Below are 20,032 nucleotides of genomic sequence, written 5' to 3'. Positions count from 1 at the left end.
CAGGATAATGCCACACCATCAGTTACTTTCCACTTGGACTTCACCGACAAGCATATTGACACAATTTCGACGAACAATATTTGAAGTTAACAATACCGATAATATGAATGATATGTCAAAAGTTTTGTAGTACATAATATCGCGTTTGTCAGAAACGAATATGTTCTTTTTTTTTTTTTTTTTCCTTCAATAAAATGCAAGAGCCTCCAAATAATCAAACGTAAAAAGACAACTCTTGAGAGTTTGTGGGGAAAATGAACATAGAATATTTAGGGTTATGTTACCCACACACTCTTTTTTACCTCTCACACACCTCTCTCAATTTCCGGCCGTCATTATTCAATCTAAATCCTCATGATTTTTTGGAACCCAAATAGGTTTAATGTAGTAGTAGGACACATCTAGTTTTCTAGCCCTAGAAATGGACAGACTCCCAAAACTTGGACAGAAATTACAGGCACGCACTATAATCTACAAACCTAGCTTATAGATAAAACTGTAATATTCGCACGCGGCTGATCGCAACTTCGTGGCATGACAAGTAACAAAGGACTCAGAGCTTGCTGGCCGCAACTTCGTACCCAATTTTTCCAACCGGAAGTCTGGAGCTACTGTGAAGTCTGTCATCTCCTACTGCCTAGAAGAGGCTCTCGTGGAGACCCTGAAAACCTCGTCGAATGCCCATCATCTTCGGCAGACTTCTTTGGGGTTTGCGCATGCTTACTTAGAGCTCCCTGAAGGATAACAAGTATATAATTAGACAAAACAACTTCTATCTTCAGAACAGACATACAAATGACACACATCTTGTTATTCAATCCAAAATACTCATTCGGGAAAGAAGCACAAAAGTTTGATATTTCAGCTGCTTTTGGCTACTGGGTATAAAGTTACTGTATGATTTCCTTCTTATATCATTCAGCTGTATATAGTTACTATACTCTTCAAAACTTTTGTGTGAATTACTCCTTCCGAGTCACAAACTTATTTTAAAGCATGAGGAATGCACATCAAGAGAACAAGGACTTTTGTGGATACTTTTAGATAAATTCTGTTGACCTGCAGCGAGATACAAGTTTGAAAATCACAGATTTGGTGAAAGCTTCGGTTACTGGAAAACTTGTGCTTTTTCAGATATATTGGCTTATGAATTCATGTTCAAATGACTTAGCAAAAGACTGACAAGTAAAAGATGTTAACTTACTACAAGCAACTTCCGAGTTGATGGAGCTCGTGCCATGGATGAAGCAGCTGCTGCAGCAGCCACACGTATCCTATACAAATCACACATTCCAATTTAATCAAGGAACTTGACCATGAGAGAGAGAGAGAGAGTTCAGTTCCCATCATACCTCCTATGTACATCGATATATACATCTGTCTCATCTACAATTTCCTCCTGCGTTGAAAAGGGGACCAGGAAAATCGTCATAAAACAGTGGGCACATGAAAGGAAATAGAATGGGAATACTCGTAGCAGAACACATAATATCACACTGACTGAGCCACTGACAGATTAAATTAAGGAAGGAGATTGGATAGAAGCAGAGCATACTTGCAGAAGTTCTTCAAAAACATCCTCCAGGGTGATGATTCCTATGACCTCCCCGGCTTCAATGTCCTCTGATGAATTTGGAATTGTACCATTTGGCTGAATGGTTGGCTTGTTTGTCAGAGACCTTGGAGCTTTATCTATGTCAAGAGAAACACTCCCTGATTTTTCATCTTGCTTGGTTGGCAACGAGGCAGCTGGTTGAGATTTTAAATTTGCCAGTTTATCCTCGAAATTCTCTATGTCAGGAATTGCCAGAAGGTTGCTCTTTCCTTTGCTCTTCACTACAGCTGCCAGGTGACTGCTTCCTTTTTGAAACTCATTAAGTATATCATACAGCGGCATATCTGCAGGAACCCTGGGATATCCATGCATACGTATTTAAAGTTTTCCCACATACAACAGACGTAGATATATGCATAAAAGATAATATGGAGAAAAAAAATGACAAACCTAGGCATTCTTCGAATTGAAACGGCACTGACTGGAATCTCTGCTTCAGCTCGTACTGTGAGAAGACTTTTCACCTAAGTCCATTACAGAATAAATAAATAAATAAATAAGTCTACAAATGACTTGCGAGTGCTACAATCAGCTGTGACATACCAATTCTATAATTAGCTGTCATCAATGGCAGGAATCAACAGGCAGAAGTTTTCACACTCACCAGAAGGAGGCCGATAATGTTTTTCGGATTTTCATAATAGACAGGGACTCGACTATGGCCTCGTGCAAGAATTTTCCCAATTGCTTCCCTGCATTAGGAGACAGACATCAGTTTAAAAATGAATCTTTCCCTCTACAACAAAAAACACAAAGAAGACCAAGCCCCATCTCTATTACTACCAGATGATCCTCACAATTCCTTCTCAATACCTAGTTTCTACTCTATTCAGCCCAAAATAGCAGAAATACAAGAAGAAGAAGAAAAAGTACAATCAAGAGATGTCACTGCAATTTCAATGTCACAAAAAAATGCACCAAATAAAGAATATAAAGAATATGTAGAAGAGTCTGAAGGCAAACACACCAGTCAAAGTTTGAATTAACATCCAAGGAAAATGTTGATTCAATAGGTGTCATAGCTTCCTCTGCGGTCTGGACAACAAAAGAAACTTTAGTATTATGAATCCTTTGCAGATTGGAGAAAATGCAACACGCAGACGTGGTTTTTGGTGCTATCTCAATTACTTAAAAGGCATGCAGAAGCCTGAAAATTGTAACTAAAAATAAAACAACCAGGAAGCATCAAAATAGTTTGGGAACAAGTATCAGAAATACAGTAACAAGATAAAAAATGCACATAGAAAGCGAGAAAATTGGTAAATAATAGAGAACTCAGGAACATGTACATGAAATAACACTATAAAAGATTGGAAATGCCGTATACAGTCAAATTATCTTCCCTCAAATTGCTCTGCAACGTCCCATAAATTTTCCATGACATATGGTACAATGACAAATCAAAGCTTAAATACATCTGAAGACATTGGGTACCTTTTCAGTTAAATCCAGGGCTCCGCTGATGATCGTTGTCTCATCATGCGTGAGTTCACCTCCCTTACCAGCCTAAAATGGATAGAAATAACAAGTCAAGAAAAACAGAAAACAATTTGAATCCGGAAAACTGTAACTGTTGTGGAAATTCAGCAGCTAGTAGCCAGGAACAAACTGTGGACAAATGCAAGCGATGTCGTACGCACTTACAACCTAAACAGCTTACCTCTTGGCCATGAATAGAGACGAGGGCCTTCAACTGAGCTCGCCTAAACAAATCATCACTATGTCCAAGTACTTTATCAAGAACCTGAAACAATGGATCACACATAAAAGCTATAATATCAATATTCGAATCTGAAACATATTGAACTTCCGTCCATACTATGTTTTTACTAAAACAGGATACATACTTTGTGATCCAAATATGAAAATTATAACGAGTATGGTATTAAAACATCATTGCTTAATAAGAACTCGTCTCAGCGTTGATGTGATATCTTAACTGTGTCGCATAACCGCAAAAAGCAATTTAATTAAGCAGATGACTATAAAAGTTAGTAACTTGAAAACAAAATGAAATTCCATCCAGTACAAACTATAATTACATACCTTTGCAATTGGGTATGCAATCGGATAACAGATGACCATAAGAATGCGAACAAGCCAAACAAAATTGGCACCAACCGAAAGTCCATATCTTGAGCATATAGATTGTGGAATAACCTAGTCCAACATGAAAAGGCATAAGTCAGTCACAGTCCCATATAACACTAAACACTCTATCCATCTGCAGTCCAATAATTAATAACAACCCGGAAAGGCCCGTACCTCTCCGAATAACAGAACAAAAGTTACAGACAGCACAACAGCAACAACTGGGTGAAAGATTTTATCAAGGTATAAAGGAAGCGCCTGCACAAGCAAAATTCGATTGCGGTTAAATTAGTGGGACTTAATCTACCAATCATACAAATCTCGAAATTTAAACTTATCTAACGGAAATCAATGTTTTATCTATTACACAAATCTCGAAATTTAAACTTAATGGAAATCAATGTTCGTTGCTAAACCCAAAACGCATAAATTATCATTAAATTAAACTATTAAAGTACCTCCATAGCACAAGCATTGCAGAGAAGCAGAGTGACCAAAAGCTGGTGCTGCTTTTGCACAACGGGCAGTATCTTAGCTGCGTACAGTGACGGATCAACATCAAACCACCAAAACTAATCACATAATTAAGCTCAATTAAGTATAATTAAACACCAATTCGTTAATCCAATCTAAATTTTCCAAAAAACCGACCGGCTTGCTTCTTCTCGGTGGAGCTACCGCTGCGCTGGAGGATTTCGAGGTCGACGAGGTTGAGCGACATCAATCCCAAGGTGAGGCCGGACATGATCCCGGCGAAGAGGACGAGCAGGCACGAGACGCCGGCGTAGAGATACCACGACCCCGTCCCGAACGGGATGTCGTCCAAAGTCATCACCAGGTCCCTGGCGCCGTTCCACGACATCATTTTCGCCGTCGTATTCGGCGGCTAGATTAGGTTGCTAGGGCGATCGGCGGAAGCGGCATCGGGAGGGAGTCAGAGAGTCCGAATCGAATCGGACTATCGGTCTTTGACTTGCTGCTGTAAGCGCGACTGGTCATAAGCACGGTGTGGTTCCTGCTTTACCCCTGCTATGTTTGCATTATTACATTTTTGACACGCAGACGGAAATGCCCCGCACTCATCTCTTGTCATTGCTACAGAAACCCTGAAATTTGCCCCTCCCTCTCTCACTGTGTCCCGTGACTGAGTCAGCTCGGTGTCCGATTGCAGCTATGCTCTCCAAAACCCGAACAATCTGTTCCTATCTGCACACCCGCATACCCACTCTCACACCCAGCACCCACCCAGCAACCCACCTCCAATCGCGATCAATCTCGAGCCTCAAAGTCGTATGGCGCAAGGACCGGAAGCTCGACCAGGCAATCGAAAACGACAAGCCCTACAAGCTCTGCGCCCGCGTCGTCAAGGAGGTCCTCAACGAACCGGGTTGGGTAATCCCGCTCCGGTACCTCGAAAAACGGCGCGAGAGGCTGCGGCTCAACATCAAAGTCAAGACCTTTCTTAGCAGAAACCCAGGTTTGTTCGATGTTTACTATGATAGGATTAAACCCAAATCGGAACCGGTTCAGTTTCTTCGATTTGGCGATAGGTTAAGGATGTTTCTCGAGGAGGAGGAGAGGATTTTTAAGGAAAATGAGCCGTTGATTGTGTCGAAATTGTGTAAATTGCTGATGATGTGTAAGGATAGGGTTGTTAGTGTTGATAAATTGGTTCATGTGAAGAGGGAATTCGGGTTTCCGAACGATTTCTTGGTTAGCTTGGTGCCCAGGTATCCGCAGTATTTTCGGATACTTGGGTGCCCCGGAGAGGAGAATTGTTATCTGGAATTGGTTTCGTGGAACCCCGAGTTTGCGAAATCAGTGATTGAGAGGAGGGCAGAAGAGGAATCGAATTTGACAGGGATTCGGGTTCGGCCTAATTTTAACTATAGGCTGCCTTCAGGATTTTTCTTGAAGAAGGAAATGAGGGAGTGGGTTAGGGATTGGGTGGAAATGGATTACATTTCTCCGTATGAGGATGTATCGAAATTGGATCAAGCTTCGCAGGAAATGGAGAAGAGGACGGTTGGAGTTTTTCATGAGTTGTTGTCACTGTCTTTATTTAAGAGGATTCCTGTGCCGATATTGGGGAAATTTAGTGACGAGTATAGATTTTCGAATGCTTTCTCGAATGTGTTCACAAGGCATGCGGGGATATTCTATCTGTCATTGAAGGGAGGGATTAAGACGGCTGTGCTGAGGGAAGCGTACAAGGATGATCAGTTGATTGACCGGGATCCATTGCTAGAGATAAAGGACAAATTTACAGAGCTATTGGAGGAGGGATGGAGGGAGAGACGAGAGCAGTTGCGGTTGCAAAGGGAAGAGGTTGAGAAGGACAAGGAAATGATGACAGGTAATGATTCTTAATCAATAATATGTATCGATGTTGAGCTGCAAATCGTGTTGAAAGTATCAGATGATCTTGGTTGTGTGGGATTATTGAATTTGTAATCCACCACATTCATCTCAATTTTGTAGCGATTCTTGCTGTACCTGAATATCTTTAATGGAGGATGAAACTAGTTTTTTTGGTTCCATATTGTATTCGTGTTTCTTTTTATTGGACTTTACAACAATTCATGAAATTGAAATTATATATGGAATCCTAAGACCGTTGTGATGCTTGTTGGTGATTTGTGTAATTGATAAATTATAAAACGGTGATAGTTAACGGTGAAAATATTCATCTTTTTAGCATCCCCATTTTTGAAGTTCGCCTATGTGACTGTCACTATGACAATTTGTGATGCTTGCTCGTAAAGTGCATGATTGATATAACATAAAAACGATGGTGATAATTATGTGACTTTCATGGACAGTTGGACTCATGCTTAATGTGTTTCTCACATTCAGTTCCGTCCCAACTTATCGTATTCACAATATGACACAATTTTAGCAAAAGGTGACCTTATTATTGTGCAGTCAAAGTGCAACTATAGTATCGGTGTATTAATGCTGGTGATTGATTTCTTAGACAATGAACACCTTCTGACAAGTAACTTTTAAAGGGAATATCCACTGAAAATGGTTATGATGAATTTGCTTCTGTTCAGAGCATCGGTTAGTTTATACCCCCATTCAAATGAATGCTACTCCGTTTACCAATCGTAATTGAATTGATATACTTATGAGCTTTCCTATTCTGCATTGCTTTTGGATGGCCTTCCGTAATGAACTGGAGGTTCAATTTGAGCTTTAGCTGAAACTGTTTCATTTCTTTGAAATGATTCTGCAAACCGGGGGCATGATGGCCTTGTATTGGATTCTTACATATTTCATGATCTCTATGTTGTGATCAAATAGGATGGTAGTGTTTATATTACTGATGTCTGCTAAATTTACAGGGCAATGACACGTCAGATTGTCTTGGCAATGGTAGAAAGGTCGGAGCAATGACAGGGCAAACATCAGATTGAATTACGACTAAAAGATAAATCTTTAACAATTTTCAAATAATGTAATTTCTGTTCTTGCAGTTTGGTAGGAGCAAGGTCGGTTGTGGAAACACCATTTGGGAGAGAGTTTGCACGTCACCTAACACAAACAGAGTCTTCACACCAAATGAATGGGAATCAGTAAACCATTCAGAACCTGAAGCTCATTCCTTTGGTAATCTCCATTACTTTTTTAATTAGTATAATTGTTATAATTATTACCCACAAAGAGAGCCTAACAACTAAGAAAACAAGAACCTTACGAAACCACGACAGTGTATAAATAGACGGATTAGCAGAAACACCTAAAACCCATCCATATTTCTTCTCTTTCACATCACATGTGATAGCAGAAGAAGAAGATAGCTGAAATGGTCATGGGGAGAGTCAAGATTCTTACTTTAACCTTGTTTGCAGCTTCCCTACTCTTCCTGCCGAAGATGGAGGCGCAGCTTCTATTCCCACCTGCCCGCCCTTTCTGTGCATCACAGTTTACCCTTGCTAACTATGCTTGCTCGATACTCCCCTTTGCTCCGATGCCCCCTCCAACACCCCCCTCCCCTCCTCCCCCTTCTCCCAATGATGATGGACAGGAAGAGCAACATGACCATGGCCATGGCCATGGACACGGACATAATCACAGGCATAGACATGTCCATCATAGGCACAGGCATCATGTGCATGAATCCATACCTGCAGAAGATAATTGTTGTAGGTGGTTAACCCAGCTGGATAATCAATGTGTGTGTGAGCTGCTGGTTCACCTGCCTAACTTCCTCGTTAGGCCTGCTCATGTGTACTCCGTGGTTATCGGAGAAACTTGCACCGTTACCTACACGTGCGGAACCCCGATCAGGATAAAGATATGAAGAATAAAGCGTATTTACTTATCAGCGTACGAAAAAAATTATTTACACTCCTTGTTTATATTTGGTGTTACATGAGGTTTGGTGTTGTTTATTTAACTGCTTATTATGTTTTCATTCCAATTCATAAAACTTGCGGTTGAATTAGACTTTACTACAGTTGTTTCACATTTGATGAAATATATTTTCCACTATTAAAACTCGACGGCCAATCCAAACCAATCCAATTATATGAAATGGATTGGATTGGTTTGGATTGAAAATCCACAATCCAATCTATCTTGGATCGATCAAATGTGGATTGGCTAGATTTTTTGAACCGACGAGCACCCCTAATTGATTCAGTTTTCGTGTCGGATGTGATGCAACAATTTTACCGTTGAGAATATGATTCTCACAGAACTAAAGCTTTACATTTAGATGCGGGTTGGCTACGTTTTTTGTGGGCAGACAAGCACCCCTAGTTGTTTAACCACAACAAGTGACTGAATGGAAAGGTGCGGACACATTGCCTAAAGGAAAAAACGGGAGGTATAGGATTAAAATGTCTTGTAAGTTGTGAATCTGCTTGATTGTGGTCACAAGTAGAGTGCAATTTTCAACTAGCCTTCTTCAGGTTCGGAAGGGATGGATAACCGTGGTTCGCCATCACTTGTTCCTCTTTTTTCTTTTTTCTTTTTTTTTTTTTAAACCAAAAAAAAAAAAAAAAAAAAAAAAAAAAACAGCCCTAGTTTTTGTTCGGGAAGTGATGCAACGGTTTTCATGTTGTGAAATGAATCCCACGTTAGAAAAGTAAAGCTTCTCACGTAAAAGTTGATGCGATCTCTAGTCTTTTCATACGCTATCAAATAATTTTTCGTTTACTTTAATGACCTGATCTAATTAATATGATATTAGATCCAACTTACTCACCACACGTTTATACGTTGCATAAGATATGAATATGATTATTTGTTACTTTATTTTTATTTTTGTTGCAAGAGAGATTCATTTATCTCAAGATAAAGTAATATAGTCATGAATCCAAGAGTTCATAAATCAAACAAGAAATGAGGTATAAATTTTATTTTTATATTTTTAAAGGATCGATTAGTGGCAAAGCCACATCAATTGACCCTTTTGGAGGCCGGAAAAATTCATAGACACATTTCACCTTCTCATGAATACTATCGTGTGGTTTACCAGCATCAAGAATCGAATCCAAAATTAGCTATGCGAAATACGGGTTTAAAATTTACCCCAACCACTGGGGTTCTCTTGTCCTGAGATATAAATTAGGGTTTTCTTCTTGCTCATACAATTGTAGAATCTAAGATAATATATGATATATCTTAGGCTCTATGAATGAAAAGTTTCCAAGTGTCTGCAAAAGCGACAAGAGTAGAAAATGGAGATTGTATATATGCTGATAACACCCCCAATAATAAAATATTCCAATCTAAAAGATGGTGACTTGGTTGAAGAGAGTTTATTTGAAATTTAACTTTATTTTCCAGAAAGAATAATTGACTATATATACAAACTGGTTGTATTGGAGGGTATCAATATACTCGTTCTTGTTGAATATAAGTTTCACGTCGGAGAACTGAGAAAATAAAATAAAATATATATGTGTATAATTTCACTTCTAATATATATAGATATTTTATGATAAAACTCAACACCTAGTAATAGGTGGTTAAATTTTGATATTATCAGTATGATTAGGAGTGGATCAATGAGTCGTCTCTCTGAATATGTGACAGTTTTTCCTCCCTTTTCACCCAAAACTTCATTCCTTGCTTTTTTTTGTTTCTTCTATGAATTTTATGCAACAATATGCTCTGCATTTAAATATTGAAATCTACATTGACCAGATACCACACTTACAAACTTTAAAACTTCCGTACGAGGGGGACCATTGTGAGCCAAAACGTGTACGTAAATGCGATCTTATAATTAAAAAGTTGAAATTGTTATCAACGTGTTGACTTTAAAAACTACCAAGTTTACGAGGCGCGCAGGCCGAGTAACTAATGAGTTAACTACGTCCTTTGGTTATGTGAGGGGCATGCCAACTCGACGGTCAAGCTTGGTCGGGGAGTAAAACATGCTGATGTCGTGTTGAGCGCGCTGCTGACTTCTTGATCTTGTGACTGCAGTCGAGGAAGGAAAAAGTCTCGGCTTTTGGGTTCTAGAGCCTGAAGACAAGGTTGCTAGTTATGTGAAGTTCACAAATCATCGGCGTCGAGTTCGGTTACGGTGATTATATTCGTGAGAGTATAAACATGTCGAACTGACACCAGACTATATGGACACAAATACTAGAAAGAGATGTATGTCTTGATGGTAAATGTGGTTCGGTCGTCGGAACGTCGAACTCTAAAGTGTACTTGTGAATATCCAATCATAAAACAACTCAGCGCTTAACGTGCTAAGCCTAGTAACCTGTAACACCTCACTTTGCCGAGAAAGCTGATGAGATGACCTATACCAACTAGGACTCGAAAATCCTTATCGACCGAGACTTGGATAAATAACCAACCGGTCTCGAAGCAGTGCTTCCAGTGTTGTTTATCCAAACTGAAGATGTCGCTGGTTGCCTTCACAGTGTTGTTTATCCAAACTGAAGATGTGTTGGCAAGAAGAAAGGGAAGAAGGATAAAATCTCAAGTTGTTGAATTGGAGGGGGTTTCAATGTTGCCTACGACTCTGTATTTATAGCATCTATATTTTTTGCTTAGCACAGCCTGATAATTTCGTAGAAACCAATTGAAACTCAAACTCATAAAATGAAAGACTGATTTGTGGCATAGACTAAAGCCTATCTTCCAGATGGCTGACTTTTCAATCAAAATAAAAACCTATCTAGGCTTATCCCATCATGACCAAAAGCCTAGCTTACCTAGGTTTCTTATCTCAATGGAATATCAGAGTGCGGAACAAACAAGACTACAAAATAATAAGAATATTATTAAATAAACGAGAATGCTGGAACGGCTACAAAAACCCTAAGATGCTACATTGTGACTAACTTATTCTCTAATGAATAACAAAACTCTCTATTTATAATAAAATAACCCTAATCTTTAACTAAACCTAATTCTAATGGGCTAAGCCCAAATCCTAAATCTATTATTTTCCAACACCCTCCATCAAACTCATAGCGGTAAACAACATGAGTTTGCCAACAAGTAGATGTGGATGCACGTTTTGTTAGTCAAACAGACAGGCAGGCTCGGCAACGAGGACAGACAAGCAGGCTTCGCAATGGTGACAAATAGACAGGCAGGCTTCGCAACACGGACAGACAGACAAGCTCTTCTACAAGCAGACAGGTAGGTATGCAAACAAGATCCGCTACAAGTGGACAGCCACTAATGCTAACAAATACAGATTTCAGTAAACATATGTTGGAAGTATGGAGCCCGTCACTTAACGATGAGATTCCTATAACCTAACGACAACAAACAAGAAAACAGAAACTTCGACAATAATCACTCGGGTAGTCACTAATCCAAGCACTTGAGTCATTACCAAGCAGGCAACATCATACTTCAAACAAATCGAATACTTCATACAAAAAATCTAACAACCCAATATAGGCACCCTTATCTACTTAGCCCATTTTATCGGTCCAATCCAACAAAGTAGCCCAATAGACAAACAATGGCCCAACTTATTAAGTTCTAGAGCTGTCAAACCCTAACATAGTCAGATATGGTGAAGCAACGATGGTCTTGTACTAGCATGGGTCGTACCGACAATCAGGTCAGGTACTGGGAACTTCAGGCAGACGCTAGACTATGGTGGTATGATGCGAGATTGTGGAGATGTGGTTCAGGCTGGCGGCAGTTCGAACGATGGTGCGAATCAGCGGGGGTAACCTACGGGTTCAATATTCTTCAGGTTGCTGGCGGCATGGTGTGGGGTTGATGCGAGTGTAGTAACAGCAGCATGTTTCTTGGTTTTGTGCGGCAGTGAGTCCAGGAGGCAGTGCAAATGTGGTGGATTCATCGGATTCCTAGGTTAGTGGTGGCTTGTGGGTGCGAGCAAGTGCAGGGTGATCAAGCAGGAATGACTACGGGTCAGTAGTGCAACGGTGATGATTTAGCAATAGTGGATGGTGTTGTGACGGCGTGCTTGCAGGCGCGACTTGGTGGTGATCTGATGCGGGAAACGGCGAAGCACGACAACGCTTCATCAATTTTTTTTCTTTTCTAATATTAAACTAAACCCAAATGACGACAACAACATGACAGAAGCAACATACTAGATGAAACTGATAACAACCAAAGTAGATCAAATCCCGAAGGATTGAACTTGCACTAATACCAAATTGAATATTAAAGTGAGAAACAAACAAGACTACAAAATAATAAGAATATTATTAAACAAATGAGAATGTCTGAACGGCTGCAAAAATCATAAGAGGTTATATCGTGACTAACTTATTCTTTAATGAATAACAAAACACTTTATTTATAATAAACTAACCCTAATCTCTAACAAAACCTAATTCTAAGGGGCTGAGCCCAAATCCAAAATCTATTATTTTCCAACAATCTCATCATCATAATTCCATCAAATCACTTCACCAATTGAATCCATCATGCACATTTCCCATGACGAAGACCATGTATCCTTCACCAAATTAAACTCTGAAAAGTAACTGTAATTGATGAAATATAATCACCATATCTCAAGATAAAGTCACGTGCCACAACCCCATCCACTCCAACACGTCAATGAATTCCAAACCAATTTGAATTGTACCACCCACTTCAATACAAGAGATAGGATTTGAAGGGATAAGACTTGGTTTTGATAATAATTAGCCACGTAGAAGATTGCATGCACCTGGGGCTTTGATACGATGAGCCCATTCGAATGTCTTCGTGCAATCCTTTGACATTCGAACAATCCTTTGAAGACGGATCATATAATCTCTTTTCAAAACAACCAACTGGATATACCTAATATTAGGTTGAGATATCCTAATATATATATATATATATATATATATATATATTAAGAGATAATATCATAATTAAAATCATAATATTATTTTTCATTAATAATTGAAAATCATTTCAACCTCTTTGTCATTCAACGGTTTAAAATTATGCTCATTTAACGACCTTAATTACTCGGATCGATGGTGTAATTTTAGGTCCAAACACAAAGATATAGCTTTTTGTATATGAAAGGACATAACCATTATTTTTTCCTTGCAAAAAGGCTAACAAGAATAGAATCTTACATCTACATATAGGTATAAATTGACTTTGTTTGGACATATTATAGCTCAAGTAGAAGAAATTTTTAGATGTCACCGATGAATATTCATGTGATAAGAGACATAATACATGATTGTTTAAATCTGGTGAGAAAGCGTTTTGACTTTGTTGGAACCGAGCTAGTTATTTCGGTCGAAATTTGAGAGACAATGGATGTCACAGAAATATGAAATAGATAAACACATGATTGCATACAGTTGCAATAAGGTATGTTTTCTTTTTAAGTAATCGATCGGTCCATTTTGTCTTCTTGTTGTGCTGTGGGTATTTTCCTAAGTGGGTCCTAAGCATTTCATTTTCCAGCTGGGTGTGCTTGATGAATAAGAACCAGAATAATGCAGCACCATGCATCGCGCATCGTGCATAAAAATGACAACAGCTAGTGAGTGGTTTCCGAATATCTATAATTTGTTTCCATTTTCGTGGTTTTAGTATTTTCCTTTTTGGGTCAGAAATCCAAGAAAAACAAACGACATGACAGGGCAGCAAGTTATCAGAATCTTTCATGCTAATAATACAACATGCAAAAGTTTCTCTTCATTTGTAATTGTATCATTGATATGTAAAAGATTACAATAATACACGTGTTATATTAATAAAGAAAATTGAAATTTCATTATAAAATTCATTACAAATATGAACCATGTAAAATTTTATACTCTCGTGAAATTCATACCGTCAACAATCTATTACTTTTGTATAATATCTATAGGCACACAAAAACAAAAGCTAAAAAACCCAAAGCCACTTGTGGGACTATGTTCTCATGCTTCTTGTACCTCTACAACTACAATACAGAACACAAGAGGCCCGCCCATCTGGGCAAGTTTACCATAAAACAGTAAGTAATTAATGAGAACAAACTAGATTAGGGTTTTGAGTGTTGGACAAAAATGGTGAGCCTGGCCAAAGTGATGCATTAGGGTAACAAGATGGACAGGTAACAAGATTGAGATTTGAGTAGTGGACAAAATGGACAGGTAACAAAATGGACAGATAACAAGATTGAGATTTGAGTAGTGGACAAAATGGACAAAATGGTGAGCTTTGAGTAGTGGACAAAATGGACAGGTAACAAGATTGAGATTTGAGTCATGTATATTATGATCTATGTACGTACGAGCTTGAGACAAAGTATCCCTGAGCACCAAACATCGACCATGAATTTTGTCTAATTAAATTGGACTTGAACAACTAGTTTGCAGAACAAGGTTTTTATATACTTATTAGGGAATGTTAGAGATCTTCGTAGTTTGAACTTTTTCATGTTATCTTCTCGATCTTGCAATTTCACGTTGTGATTCGAACAGTTTATTTCTAAATCAATCTTTAAAGACAATTTTTACAAAATATTAACTAAATCTAAAATCTCTTAATCGAATAACGATTATTCAATTATTAATAAACGAACTATATATTTTCCTTAAAACAATGAATTTTGATGCAGCAGCATGATATAATTAATAGCTAGGAAATTGAATGAAATGCCTTAAGTTAGAATCCACCACGCTACCAAATTGGAATTCATCATGAAGTGGGAAAAGCCTCATAGTTAACTTATGAACGATATGAAAGATTACAACCCTGCACCTTTAGAGATCAATCCTAGGTTATCTAGGAGTACAAATAAAAAACGAATTAAACAAATAACAAAATAGCTACATGTCCTAAAAACTCCCATTAAACAAGCGAACTTGGCAAAAAAATGGCCATGCGTCAGGACAAAGCGCTCATCTTGTTGTTACAGCGAGTTGTGGGCTCAAATCGAACGTAGCTCCAACATGCAATGTTTGGGTCTTGCCGCCATTACGCCTTCTCACATGTTCTTTGATCGTTTCAGCTATTTGCTCTACATCAAATTTTGATAATGTGAATCGAGTAGTAAAGTAATTTCTACTTTTGATTATTTTTTTAATAATTCATCTTAAAAAATGACCTATATATTTTCGATCATGAAACAACATTTTAAATAAAAAATAAACAATATTTGGTTACTCAAAAATGAGTAGGAGCTCCTACTCAAAACTCTTAGTATTTTAATCACAGAGATTTGTGCTAATGATTAGAACCGTTCATACTATAAATCACACTGTAAAGATCATTTATGCAAAAAAATAAATTAAAACTAAGGTCGTTTAGTCAATCTATTGTAGCAAATACATAGACGATTCGTAATACTTTTACCAATATCATTCATTCGTTTTCAAACAATTTGATGACTAAATGACCTTATTTTTAATTGATTTTTTTGTAGAGACGATCTTTAAGGGGTGATTTATAATTTGAACGATTCTAATTATAAACACGAAGTTCTATAAATTGACAACAAATCATTTTGAGAAATTTTGAATAAGAGTTCATATTCATCTTTAAATAGCTAAGTATTGTTCAGGATTGTCAAAAATATAGACCGAAAAAAGCTAAGTAGAAAGTTGCTAGCACCTTTCTCATTTATTATTTTGGAGTCTGGGACAAGGGTGGGGCACTGCATCTGTCTTATCATTTAGAACTTGTACGTGAACAAGGTTCCTCTCCATATCCTCTTTGTGGGGATTCGAATGATCAATCAATCGTGTTCGTTCATCGTATATTGTGCGGTTAGTTTTCGTTAGGTACTATTTATATTTAATTTTAAATTTAAAATGATTTATGACCGCACGATATACGATGAACATACATGATTAATTGATCATCCAGATTCCCACAAAAAGGATTCAGAGCAAGGGCAGAGCTACCATGGGCCTAGGGGGCGGATGCCCCCACTGAGATTTTTCTGATGCTGGCATGCTGCTCAAACTGATCTGGTTTTGCAGCAGCAGAGCCCCCACTGAACTGATCTGGTTCTGCAGAAGCAAAGCTGGGTCTTATATATATATATATATATTTTTTTTTTTTTTTGTAATCCAGGCCAAAACGATGTTGTTTTGGTTCTGGTTCGTTTTGGTTATGGTTAAAAAAAATAAAAATAAAAAGAAAAAAAAGTAAATGAAACGGCGTCATTTCGTATAAGTTTTTTTTATTTTTATTTTAAAAAGTATGTTATAGGGGGGACTGCTTGTCCCCACAGTCCACCCCCATTCCCTAATTCCCATCTCTCCTTTTCCTTTTTATATCCCTTGCCAATCAGAGAGCAGCGAGGTGCTGCTCTCTTCCCATAAATTCCCAACATCTTGAAACGGAATGGAACAAGAGGAATGTGATGTTCCCAACCATGCCAGCAACCAGCCACTCCAGCCAACCACTCTCTAGCTGACATATATATATATTTAGGTAAAAATTTTAATTCCTAAATCTATAATCCTTAACCCTAATTAATTATTGAAGACGAATTTTTGTTTAATTGGTATAGAAATATAGAATCATATGGTAAATGGTTATTGGTTATTGATTATTGATTATTGATATGAATTCTATGATTATTGATGAATGAAATTATGAAATTACGAATTCTATGAATATGGGTATACATTTATTCATATGATTAGTTGAATTAAATGTTTATTTGTTAAATAATTTGTATGCTTGTTGGTATTGCCATATTGGTTAATTGAATTGTTGCCTTGGTTGGATTTGGATTAGTTATTAGGCATATTAGTATAGTATACTCTAGGATCAAGAGTCTAAGAATTTTATTGAGAATTTTATTCTATAAATTCTACAAATTACGTATGAACCTTATATGTTATTGGTATCAATATGATTGACTTTGCAGACTGAAACATCATGGAGAGGTTTTTCAAAAAAATACCAGTGCCACCATCCCCAGTTATTGAGAAAAATAATGATACTCGGGGACAAGATAGTACATAATTTATCTTATCAAATCTTCCATCAGATCCTAGTAAGCGAATTCGAATTTTGGATTACAATCCTAATATTTGAGATCAAGTACGAAGAGCGTATGTGCTAGCTGGTCCTCAACAACCTAAAACCAATAATTTTCCTTACAAGAAATATGGAGACACGCAAAGACGATTCAACCCTGCTTGGTTTGATGATTTTCCTACTTGGTTGGAATATAGTGTGGAAAAAGATGTTGCCTTTTGTCTGTGTTGCTACCTTTTTAAACCAAATATTGGAGAACAAGCAGGTGGTGATTTCTTTGTTGGTGAAGGATTTTCTAACTGGAAGAAGAAAGAAAGACTTCTAACTCATATTGGAGGCGTCAATAGTGCACACAATCAAGCATGGAGTAGTTTTGAAGCTTTAAGGAGTCAAAAGCAACATATCCAATCTTTTTTCTCTAAAACTCATGATGAAGCTCGAATATAGAGCTCGGTTGAATTCATCAATTGATTGTTGTCGATTTCTTTTGAGACAAGGGCCTGCATTTCGTGGTAATGATGAATTTGAACATTCAAGCAACCATGGAAACTTTCTTGAGCTTCTACAGTTTCTTGCCGACCACAATGAGGATGTGAAAGCCGTTACTTTGAAAAATGCTCCGGAGAATCATAAATTGACATCACCAAATATTCAAAAAGACATTGTAAATGCTTATGCAAATGAGACCATCAAGACTCTTATGCACTTCGTTGTTCTCTATTTTGATTGATGAATCTCGCGACGTATCAACGAAGGAACAAATGGTTATTGCATTGCGTTATGTGAACAAGAATGGGCATGTCGTTGAGCGTTTTATTGACATTGAGCATGTTACTAGTACCGCTACTCTTTCACTCAAGGAAACCATTTATGAGGTATTTTCTAGGCATAAATTGAGCATGTCTAGGTTGCGTGGGCAAGGTTAAGATGGGGCCAGCAATATGCAAGGTGAGTTCAATGGTCTTAAAGCTCTTATTATGAAAGAAAGTGGTTGTGCCTATTATATTCATTGCTTTGCACATCAACTTCAATTAGCTCTTGTAGTTGTGGCAAAGAAGAACATCCAAATTGAGTCTCTCTTTAGTATAGTTACTATTTTGGTAAATGTTGTTCAAGCTTCATCAAAGCGTTGTGATATTCTTCGAGAGAAGCAATCTATTGCAGTTATTGAAGCACTTAACAGTGGTGAGTTTACAAGTGGGAAAGGCAAAAATCAAGAAACTACTTTGAAACATGCTGGAGAATCACATTGGGATTCACACTTTGGTACTTTAGTAAGTATTATGACTATATTTTCATCCAACTTGATGTACTTGAAGTAATAGCAAATGATGGAGTAAGCTCTCAACAAAGATGTGAAGCGAATAATTTAATGGATTCCATGCTATCATTTGATTTTTTGTTTAATCTACACTTGATGAAAGATATACTAGGAATAACCAATGAATTGTCACAAGCATTGCAAAGGAAGGATCAGGATATTGTAAATGCCATGAAGTTGGTTGGAGTTTGTAAGCAAAGGTTGGAGATAATGAGGAAAAGTGGTTGGGATTCTTTACTTAGTGAAGTCTCAGAATTTTGTCTTGAACATGATATTGATGTGCCTAATATTGATGATATGTTTCTTTCTCGAAGGCGAGGGCAACGAAAAGCACAAGCAGTCACAAATATGCATCATTATTGTGTTGGGATATTTTATGTTGTTTTGGATTGGCAGCTTCAAGAACTAAATAATTGTTTCAATGAGACCAACACTGAGTTACTTCTTTGTTTGGCATGTTTATGTCTAGCTGACTCCTTCTCTGCTTTTGATAGCCAAAAGCTATTGCATCTTGCCCAATTTTATCCTAAAAACTTCTCTATGAATGAGCTAGTGATACTTAAGATTCAACTTGAGACTTACATTGTGGATATGCGGTCTAGCATTGAGTTTTCAGGTTTAAAAGAGATTTGAGATCTTGCAAAAAAAATGGTTCAATGCAAAAAACACAAGGTGTATTCGCTGGTTTACTTGCTTGTGACATTAGCACTAACTCTTTCAATTGCTACTGCAACTGTTGAAAGAGCATTTCCGGCCATGAAAATTTTGAAGAATCAATTGAGAAATCGGATGGAAGGTCAATGGATGAATGATAACATGATTATTTTTATAAAGAGAGAGATATTTGATGGTATTGGTAATGATGTTGTCATGCAACGCTTTCAGAACATGAAAACGCGTCGAGGGATATTGTAAGGGATTGTTGTATGAAAAAGTTTTTGGATTAATATATAAGTATTGTGTTTAGTAAATTTTTGAGCTTTTTAATTATGACTTTGTTGTTTGAGGATGCCCCCATTCACACAAAGCTCTGGCTTCGTCCCTGATTCAGAGAATATCCTTGTTCCTTATATATCATGCTCCACACTGCATACTTGCAACTGAATGAGGAACCTCTCCGGATCCTCTTTGTACGGATTCCGGAGATCCTCAAATCACGTATGTTCATCGTATATCGTGCGGTTAGTTTTCGTCAAATACAGTTTATATTCAATTTTAAATAAAAAAAATTACAATAATTTTTTACTACACGATGCACGATGAACGAACGTAATTGAAGAATCTTCAAAATCTTCACAAAAAAGATCCGGAAAAAATCTTCATTCGTGCAAACTAATCGACGAAGGGTTTTGTGTGTGTGATGCGTGAAAAGAAAGCAAAGTCCTAAGTGTTTCAACTATTTTATGTGGTTGCTTTTTATGAGAAGAAATATCGTCTATTCGCATTCAATTAGCTATGCTTTTGATTTCTTATCAAGAAATCATATCCAAAAACCAATTATATTAACTTAATTATCTTAGTTTGACGAGCATCGGAATACTATTGGTGACACGTTAATTTTAATTTTATTTATATCGTTTCACCTAACAACTTTATTA

The 20,032-nt window shown here is 37.5% G+C and overlaps 3 protein-coding genes and 1 pseudogene across 6 annotated transcripts; 3 read left to right on the top strand and 1 right to left on the bottom strand.

Moving 5' to 3' along the window:
* Positions 1–242: 242 nt before the first annotated feature.
* LOC137742026 (DUF21 domain-containing protein At4g14240-like) lies at positions 243–4,571 on the bottom strand. Of its 2 annotated transcripts, XM_088679887.1 has the most exons (14): positions 4,358–4,571; positions 4,165–4,241; positions 3,881–3,964; positions 3,662–3,775; positions 3,276–3,359; positions 3,050–3,121; positions 2,583–2,650; positions 2,220–2,307; positions 2,006–2,079; positions 1,556–1,910; positions 1,353–1,399; positions 1,205–1,274; positions 1,039–1,059; positions 243–734 (listed from the first exon to the last, which is right to left on the bottom strand). In XM_088679887.1, the coding sequence occupies exons 1-14, from the start codon at positions 4,569–4,571 to the stop codon at positions 624–626; spliced, it is 1,479 nt and encodes a 492-aa protein (XP_088536013.1). In that variant the 3' UTR covers positions 243–623. The 2 variants fall into 2 exon arrangements, with proteins under 2 accessions (XP_088536013.1, XP_068337859.2); XM_068481758.2 differs by lacking the exon at positions 1,039–1,059.
* Positions 4,572–4,879: 308 nt separating this feature from the next.
* Positions 4,880–8,163, top strand: LOC137742723 (protein WHAT'S THIS FACTOR 1 homolog, chloroplastic-like). 3 transcript variants are annotated; one of them, XR_015953388.1, is made up of 4 exons: positions 4,880–6,062; positions 7,054–7,092; positions 7,186–7,318; positions 7,561–8,163. XR_015953388.1 is itself a non-coding variant. In XM_088679888.1 (2 exons), exons 1-2 carry the CDS (start codon positions 4,880–4,882, stop codon positions 7,059–7,061), a joined length of 1,191 nt encoding a protein of 396 aa, XP_088536014.1. In that variant the 3' UTR covers positions 7,062–7,244. The 3 variants fall into 3 exon arrangements, 1 of the variants encoding a protein (XP_088536014.1); XR_015953389.1 differs by lacking the exon at positions 7,054–7,092; XM_088679888.1 differs by lacking the exon at positions 7,561–8,163 and having other exon boundaries at positions 7,054–7,244.
* On the top strand, positions 7,367–8,163 carry LOC137741812 (uncharacterized). The gene has a single exon (XM_068481529.2). The coding sequence runs from the start codon at positions 7,515–7,517 to the stop codon at positions 8,010–8,012; it is 498 nt and encodes a 165-aa protein (XP_068337630.2). The 5' UTR covers positions 7,367–7,514; the 3' UTR covers positions 8,013–8,163.
* A 3,095-nt stretch (positions 8,164–11,258) lies between these two features.
* Positions 11,259–19,349, top strand: LOC148693282 (uncharacterized; annotated as a pseudogene).
* The last annotated feature ends 683 nt before the right edge of the window (positions 19,350–20,032 follow it).

This window comes from Pyrus communis, chromosome 11, assembly GCF_041283825.1.
Source record: "Pyrus communis isolate YQ-2024b chromosome 11, ASM4128382v1, whole genome shotgun sequence".
NCBI lineage: Eukaryota > Viridiplantae > Streptophyta > Magnoliopsida > Rosales > Rosaceae > Pyrus > Pyrus communis.
Note: the sequence above shows the minus strand (reverse complement) of the source record. Positions and strands in the feature narration are given on the sequence as shown.